Below are 9,040 nucleotides of genomic sequence, written 5' to 3'. Positions count from 1 at the left end.
TCTCTCTCTCTCTCTCTCTCTCTCTCTCTCTCTCTCTCTCTCTCTCTCTCTCTCTCTCTCTCTCTCTCTCTCTCTCTCTCTCTCTCTCTCTCTCTCTCTCTCTCTCTCTCTCTCTCTCTCTCTCTCTCTCTCTCTCTCTCTCTCTCTCTCTCTCTCTCTCTCCTCTCCTCTCTCACTCTCTCCACTCTCTCTCTCTCTCTCTCTCTCTATATTGTACAGAAGGATGAACACTTTTCTTTCTCCGTTTACTTTCCTGTCTGCCTCTCAGTCGTCTCTGTGCATCATCTAAAGATTTGTTTTTTGCAACCCTTTCCATTTAGCTAGAAATATCTGCAGGAAGGGAAGTTGAGAAGACGAGGAGCCTGCCTGCCAACACTCCATTGTTGAGTGAGAGTAAAGATGCAGATCAGGCTCCCTCACTCTGTGACACTAATGTCATAAAGTAACGGCTCTCAGAGGTTGGGACATGAATTCATCAAATGAATAATCCAATGCGCCTCAACGTCTGATGCTTTGCCACGGTATGGCCTCAGCGCCCAGTGACCAACGGCTGTAGGACCGGCAGTACAATAAGAGATGACAGGAGATCTCAAGAATTTGTACTTGTACTATTTTTTTGCCTGTAAATGTACCAAGAAGACAACATTGTGGTACAATGAGCTGTGAATTAAAATGTCCTATAATAAAGAATAAATAAACGATGCTCAAATAAGTAAAATAAATAGAGCTTCATCCAAAGAGTACGTCAATTCATTATAAATTATTTATTTATTTCATCAACCTTTGAGGATGAAATGGAATATGTTCATGGAGACCATACCATGGCACTGAGACGCTATAAGTAAACATCACCCAGCGAGGGTGTGCGCGTGGCAACGCACACTTGTATTTTGAAGTGTGCACGAGCCATGTCAGGCCCGCTTGAATCATTTAAATCGTTAAATGATTAACCAGCATGGCCGCGTGATCAGAGAATAACGGTAGTCGCAAAGACCAGGAAATGTTACTAAGAAACGGGTGCAAACAAAGGGTGACCCTCTGCTTTGACTGACAGCTAAACCTGATGACACTTCACTGACACCACGGCTTTAACTTGTTATACGATTAAATAGGTTTCTACAAGACAAGTTGCTCTAAATTCTTAACAATTTCCCGGCGATTGGAAAATGTTCTCGCAGTTAGCTTCCGAAGCTAATAACCGAATAACTCGCTCATTCGATCAGCGACACCAGAGTGTGATTCTGGCTAGCTGCTAACTGACCATGTGATCAATTAATACGAGTTATACGGCGTCGCCTTATAGATATGTCTTTCTAAATCTTTACAATTTTGAACATAACAAACAAGTTGGGCAGTGACGTTACAGTAGCACGAGGTAGCGATAGCTCTGCTGTGAAACCAACTTCAGTGTTGTTGATAGCCAAACCTTTAAACTTAACTCACGTTAACGTTACTAGTCTCAGAACTACCTGGTTAAAAGTCACACTTTTGGCACGTGCCGACGAAACAAAGACTGTATTCTTTAATGAGTTAACGCTCTGAAGTGGACGTTAACTGATAAAAACACCAACGTTGAGTGAGCTAATTTCTCTTAACAACAACATAGTTGAGATAGCTAACGTTATTCTACGAGTCCACTTAACTCAGTGTCCGCGTCTGACTGCCCGCGTGGGAACTACAAACAAAGATGGTTGTTTTACTCACAGTTATAATACTTGTAGGTGTAGGGTTAAGTCCACAGAGCATATACCGTCGGCTTCGTTGATAAAAACATTATATTTATGTGACAATCGCTGAAGTATGTCTTGCTGTCTTTATCCGTCTCTGCCTGTCTGGCTGGTTTTGGGAGAAAACAAAACCCCTCAATACTGCACTAACATCAACAGCCAATGACTTTTGATTGAATCGTGACTGACGTCTTTTTTAGCCAATCTTCAGTCTCAGCTCCGCTGCAGGCTGGCCTCTTATCCAATCAGCGCGAGAGTACGCGGGACTTTACACGCTTTGCCGAAGACAATTGACATTTGTGTAGACCAATCCTCGCGACTCACTTTATGCAAAACCGAAGCCACGACCAATAAAATGCGTCACCTAAAAGTAGGCGGTATTTCAACAGCCGTATCAACCAATAAGCTAAACGGATTGGTAATATTAATGGCGGCAGCAAAACAATAGCACGTTGGCGCAGAGTACGGATTTTAAAAATATATATTAATACTAAAAATAAAAAAACTATAAGGTGATGAAGAACCCCCCCACCCCCCCCCAGATGTGAGAGGAAAATATTGGGTTTACATTACTTATGTAAGGTGTCATTCCTTTGTTGATGATAAAGTGTCAGGCAATATGTTTCCCCCCCTTTCTTTTCTCTTTAAAGCATACATCAACATTGCCCTCTGGTGTATTAAAAGCAATTGTACAACGTTTTACTTTATAACGTTATAGCAATAATACATAATAGATCAAACAGATAAGGTGACTGTCAGGTCTGCAGAAAAAATCATTGGTGCCAGCCTGCCCTCCATCCTCGACTTGTACACTTCCAGAGTCAGGAAACGGGCAGGAAAGATGACTGCAGACCCTTCACACCCTGGACGCAACCTGTTCCAACTCCTCCCCTCTGGTAGGCTCTACAGATCACTGTAGCCAAAACCACCAGACACAGGAACAGCTTCTTTCCACTGGCCGTCACTCTGATGAGCAATTAATCAGACATACTGCACTACTACCTCTGTTTGTACTATTACCACCACTTGCACTATCACCTCAATTCCTTTGCCATTGTTTCCAGGTTTATGTTTATATATACATATATATATACTTTTTTGGATATATATTTATACTTACAGTATATTGTACATAGTTGTTAAATGTTTATACCTACATCTGTTCTACTTTTTTTGTTGCCCTTGTTTTATTTTTTATATATATATATATATATTTTTTTTTCTTGTTTATTGTAAACTTGTGTATGTATGCAAAGTGGAAACCGCAGTCAAATTCCATGTATACGTACACCAATAAAGCTGATCCTGATAATCGCTCCCAGGGTGCTTCACAGCAGCCCACTGCTCCCAATATGCTAGGGATGGGTAAAATGCAGAGGTTACATTTCATATATATGTACCTAATGTAAATGATGATTATAATAAAGTTGTTCAATACATCATCCCTGCGGCAGTCTTTTAGTTTGCCGTTTGCAACAGATTTGAATTCCTCATTTATTCAAGCAAACCGCATGTGTTTTGACACATGTGCAAAAGAGTATGTGAAAAAAAACACTTGCACATGGATTGCTTATCAAAACTGATAAGTTGATTCTTGGTGAAACTGTCATGGTATTCACAATTTATAGCAATTCCATTAATATCCATGAAATGGTGTTGCGTCTGCAAAAAGGTGTCCAACAGTTTGTTGTTCCTTACTGAACTACCGCAGTGAAAATATGCAAAATTGGTTTTGCTGAATGCGATAGCATTCCGTCAGACAAAACTGACACTCTTGTATAGTACAATAAGCACTCGGTGTCAACAAAAGAGTGAAACAAAACAGATTTATTTCCAGAGTTGACTGTCATGGAAAAAAAAACATCTAAACATTTAGATAACAACTTCTTGCAAAAAAACAAGATGGCGACGGCCAAAATGCCAAGCTCAAGGCCTTAAAATGGCACTACGCTACTTCCACTTGGATATAGCTGATGTCTTCGCTCCTTTGATTGGTCGCTTACTTTCAACACCTAGAGTCTCCGGCCTGATCTATGTCTCTGTCTATGACTGTAATTTGTAATACTCCCGCTAACTGGGACACTTATGGAACCATAGGCCACGACTGCTCTGTTGGTTATGCCTTTGCCTAGGATCCAAGTGGATCTGATAGCTTTTGTAACATTATTTTATGACATGCTGTGATGTGAGGTGGGAGGGTGGGGTCTTCACTCTCTCCCCCGTCGAGCGCAGAAGGAGCGCTCCACAGTAAAAGGGTGTGCAGGCAGCGCAAATATTCCATCCCATAGTTAGATCTATGGGATGGAATATTTCTCTCAAGATTTCTCTATTAAGCCCCAAGCCATGTCAGAACAGATCTCTTCCTCTGTGGAACCGGTTCGGCTAAACCACAAAGCTTAAAGAAAATGAATGTGTGGTGACGTATGATGTCTTCTTGCGATTTGGGAGCACACTTCCAATTATCGTAAGTAACACGATAACTAACTATACAAATAATTTGCCCAGTTTAAAGTAAGCTTAAAGATAACTTTTTTTCAAAAGTGGCGAAGGCTTGGAGTACAGCACTAACGGCTAACAGTTTCGCCCTTAGCTAACGTCAAGCCACCTTTTAACTGTTTAACCAGCCTATTATGTTAGCTTCATTGACATATATAATGTTCCACTTATGAGTTGGAGACAAGAGTACAGTTCTCGCATGAACTGTTTTATTAAACCACACAAAACAGTGCCAAGCTAACTCACAAAAGTGAACATGACAAACAACCCTTCAGAGCTTACGTCACAGAACAGGAAAGGGCGCATTCTTGCCCTCTCTGGTACATACTCTCACTTCTAACTATTTCCCATCCCAGATGGAAGTCTCTGAAACGGCCAGAAGGCCTCCTTTGCCTTCGCTGCTGGGCCACCTGGGGGGCTGTGGCCAAGGGACCAGGGGGTGAGGACTCAACCACTGGCGAGTGGACAGGGGAAGAGGAGGGGGGCGACTCAGTCTTCTGTCCTGGGGATCCGGGGACTAGGAAAATGGGTGTCGGGGGGTTCATGAGGGCTGGGGGACACAGACACTGGAGGCCCCTGCATTGACCCTGCATTGACCCAGTTAAAGTGCCTCTGTATGTTTTGTATGTTTTTTGGTCTCCTTTAATGGCTTTATGTAGATCTGTTCTGACAATGAATGTGAGACACCTTACTTTAACTTTTTCATCTCACTCAACCTGCGCTGCTAGTTGCGACTCATCCCAATAAAATTCATAAGTATTTTCCTAATCTGCTCCTGTTTTCCCCCAACTTATTCAAAAAGCTCAAAAGTGATACATGGGTGATTGCGGAAGTAGAAGTGCTCCTTAGTGTGGACAATGTTGGCTGCGTTGTCCCTGTCAAGCTCATGCAAGGTTTCTAAAATCTCCACCTCAGCCTTTCCCAGGCGATAGACTCTAAAAAAACATTGGACCACAGAGAATGATATTAATTCTTTAACCACGTCGCTGCAGGTAAAAACTAAAGTATTAAAGCCACTATGGAGTTTCTGACAGTGTCATACTAATCAACTGTTGGTGACGGTAATGTGCCAGATGAAACATTGGATACAAACACAACTCCACTGGGTACCTCTAATTAAAAGCTGATGATTCTCACATATCAGACTTTCCCGTTTTGTAATGTTTTTGTCATTGCTTCGGTTGACTTTGATCGCCACCAGCTCCACGGTCTTGTGGTCCATGCATTTGAGGACCTGGCCAGAGTAGCCTTTGTCGATCACCTCCAGGATCTCAAAGCGGTAGGCTAAGTGGTCGTTGATGATCTGTGGATTAAAGGGTTGTTGTCACGGGAGGTCAAGATGAGGACCCAATAGCAAGACCACAGGAGGCCGAGTCTGGCAAAACAGATTTTATTTCACCAGGATTTAAAGGCGAGGATGTGTGGAGCCCGTGGTCCGACACAGGTAGCCAAATCGACGATGTGTGTCCCGTGGCACGACACCGGAGGGCAGGCAGATCGACGGTGTGAGATCCCGTGGTTCGACACCGGAGGCAGGCAGATCGACGGTGTGAGATCCCGTGGTTCGACACCGGAGGCCATGCAGAACAGCGAATAATCTACAACCGTAGTGGAGAGGAAGGAAGTTAGTCCAGGAAAACATCAACTGATAATTCACGGAACAGAGGTAAGACTACCAAGGCAGAAGACGAAACGGACTGACAACCCAGGCCTGCAGGGCCAGGGTTGATAAGCAGCCAGGCGGTGATCAGTAGAATCAGGATCAGCTGGTAACGATCCAGATTGTCCGCAGCTGAGTGCCAATCAGGGGTGTGGCCATGGAAATCATCTGGAGGCAGGTCCACGAAAACAAACACCGAGCACATGTCGAGGATCCGAGAGCGGGGCACCCATGTGCGTTCCTCTGGACCGTATCCCTCCCAATCCACAAGGTATTGGAAACCCCGACCCCGGTGACGAACATCCAAAAGTCTGTTGACCGTATGCACCGGGCCTCCGTCGATGAGCCGGGCGGGAGGTGGGGGTCTGGCCGGAGGGCACAGGGCACTGGTGGACACCGGTTTGATTAGAGACACGTGGAACGTTGGGTGGACCCTCATGGACGAGGGGAGTTTCAGACGAACTGCGGAAGGGTTGATAATGGCTTGGATCTCAAAAGGACCGATGAACCGATGAATTTTGATTTATGCATTAATAATAAAGAAAAGTCTTTTAAGACATGCATTGTCAAATAAATGTATATTTTCTGTATAGCAGTCTCTATTTCCAATTTATTTTGGGTCTATTGTGGGATTATTTGGCAATTTACATGTTTCCAATGTCATCCTCAGAGCTTTAACTTCGCTGAAAGAACGTAACAGACGCGTCAACGCTGTTGATCTGTTAAATCTACAGACGGACCCCTGCCGCATTTTAGGTAAGAAACTTTAATACACAGTTGTTTGAAGGAATTGTTTACACAGCAACTTAAAGACACATTTGAGAGGGAGAGTGAACCTGTTTTCTAAGCCCGGGAAATACATTAACAGACGCATGTTTTGTTTTGCCTCATAGAGATGGTTTTGTGGCTATACCCCTATTTCATACATTTTAGTCATGTAATCTGCATTTACAAAAAACTCCACAATTTATGATCTTTGATCTGTACTTTTTTTTAAATAATTTTTACTCTATTTCAGGAAAATCAAGTACTTAAATGCACTGACACACTAAAGCTAATGTACACTGGCACACCCATCTTGGCTCTTTCAGCTAAAACTAATAGAAGTGTCCGGGTGGTATACAGTTCACCCACTGCAACGAGGCTTATTCCCTAGGAGAATGATGGTATTGGGGTTAGGTATTTATGGTTCTTGTGTTCTACTGTGAGTAGTTAAAATTGACGCTATAGTTTTTACTTGGTGGGTGTTAATGTGAAATAAGGGTCAGAGACTGACAAAAACTGACCGACTGAATCACCATAATCACTGCGATCTATGTGACACTGGATACAACATTGACTGTAAGTTGCTTGTCTTCAATGTGTACAACAAGCCTGTTATTGATGTTTAATCGTTACATTTTTACAGTATACCTGATGTTTTCAAACACTAATTCACATACTCCTGCCTATAGAGGATTTTTGAGTAGTTGCTGAATTGTTTTCAGAAGTTCTTGGAACACAAAGTTATATTTCTGTGACTGACAGTTTGTTTCTTTCAGGATGTTTCACTTGATCGAGTTTGTGATCAACAAAACAGTAGCAGTGGTGCCACAAAGCTGGTATAGTGATGGTGTCTGTTCTTGGCCTAAATACAAGAGTGACGACAGAGTGGACAGGGCTGTGAAAAATGCAGAGGAACCCGGAACTGACTGGCAGACATATGACGCCAGAAAAATGAGATCATGTGGTATGCTAATTATCTTAATATTCGTATTCTAATAACAATTGGCAGTTTCAAACGGATATCGAAAATCATTTACCTTGTTATGTTATATACGGGGAAAAAACATTTTTATCACATTGTTCTGTTTATAATTCTGTACTGTGTTTTTCATTCTGTTAATTTGACTTCATTTTTAGAGAATTACTTGGAGGCAAGACGCTGGTTAAAGAAATCTGTCTTGCAACACATCTGAGCTCCAGTCAGAAGCGGAAGAAGAGGCAATTCCTAGCAAGAGAAAGCCAGTGGCGATGTGAGTAATGCGTATACGTTTTTCATTATTTACGTTTTTACCTTAATTTTAAAAAAAGTGTCCATTCAGTGGTATAGTATCAAATGAGTATTTTTCTAACCCACTTTATAGCCATTTCTTCGGGGACTCTGACGACAGTGAGAAGGAAAATCCTCCCCCCAAAAATGCTAGAGGTCCAACCACTAGCGGCACAGTCGCCCCTCCAACTATTGCCCCTCCACCTCTTCCACTTACTCCATCAACTCCACAATTGGACAGTGGAAGACCAGAAGGAGAGCAAACACCTTCTAGAAGCCAGGGGCACAGACCTACTTGGCGAGGGGGAAGGGGTGGATCAGACACCATCACCTGCTGTGGTGAGTAATAACTCAAACCGCTATGGGATTCAAATTGAACCTTTTTAATCATTTCACTTTATAAAATGTTAACAATTGTTAATTGTATATTACATGCAACACACTGCAACATTGAATATGATTTGTTAGGATTGCATTACTGGAATTGTATAAAATGTATGTTTCCATATGAAGTGAAATCTGTCTTTTTTTTAACCTCATTCTAATGTTTTTTTAACAGCTGCTCAACCCCATTTGATGACCTTAATTCAGAACATGAATCACAAGCTAGACCAATTGACTGCCAGGGTGAACCATCTCGCCAGTAGGCAACACACAACTGACCAAGAAGTGGAAGTGACTGATGACCCAGTGCAGTTTCCATTTAAGTCAATGGAGGAAGTGGAGGTTTTTGAACAACAGCTTCAAAATCCCTCCAACTCTCAGCTGAAGAAGAGTGGTGAGTTTTTTTGTTTTATTAAGCATCTCTATCAAATCTGATTAAAATCGATCTTAATTTGAACTATTGTATGTAATTAACACTGGATAATACCCTGTTAGATGAAAACGTATTTTAAAACATTCTGTAAAGTATCAGATATTAACAGTACTTTTTTTAAAATTCTTTTTAGATTTCCTCCCTGGCAACCATCGGAGGACATGACACCAAACGGGTAACGTGGAACATCCTTGCCCGCATGTTCAGCGATGCTGTTGGCAGGAGCATCAACTGGAAGGGGATAAATGGAAAAAAGGCCTTCAGCCAGATGACGTCAAAGACTTTGCTCCTGCGTAAGTAACTAATAT

The 9,040-nt window shown here is 42.2% G+C and overlaps 2 protein-coding genes across 5 annotated transcripts in view; both read right to left on the bottom strand.

The window, feature by feature from the left end:
• The window catches only part of enc2 (ectodermal-neural cortex 2), a 28,271-nt gene extending 26,428 nt beyond the window's left edge, over window positions 1-1,843 (bottom strand). For 2 of the 4 annotated variants that reach the window (XM_079163142.1, XM_079163143.1), the window contains exon 1: window positions 1,705-1,816. The gene's annotated coding sequence lies outside the window, so the exon portion shown is untranslated. Of the gene's footprint in view, window positions 1-1,704 lie in introns of all 4 variants that reach the window. The other 2 variants (XM_079163145.1, XM_079163144.1) reach the window with 2 other exon arrangements.
• A 3,170-nt stretch (window positions 1,844-5,013) lies between these two features.
• Window positions 5,014-6,960, bottom strand: LOC306699070 (dual specificity tyrosine-phosphorylation-regulated kinase 4-like; the record flags this gene model as incomplete). Its single annotated transcript, XM_079163569.1, has 4 exons — window positions 5,014-5,156; window positions 5,361-5,526; window positions 6,203-6,345; window positions 6,957-6,960. 4 exons carry the CDS (start codon window positions 6,958-6,960, stop codon window positions 5,014-5,016), a joined length of 456 nt encoding a protein of 151 aa, XP_079019695.1.
• Window positions 6,961-9,040: the final 2,080 nt, after the last annotated feature.

Source organism: Pholis gunnellus (assembly GCF_910591455.1).
Source record: "Pholis gunnellus genome assembly, chromosome: 7".
NCBI lineage: Eukaryota > Metazoa > Chordata > Actinopteri > Perciformes > Pholidae > Pholis > Pholis gunnellus.
This window is presented reverse-complemented; position numbering and strand designations above follow the sequence as displayed.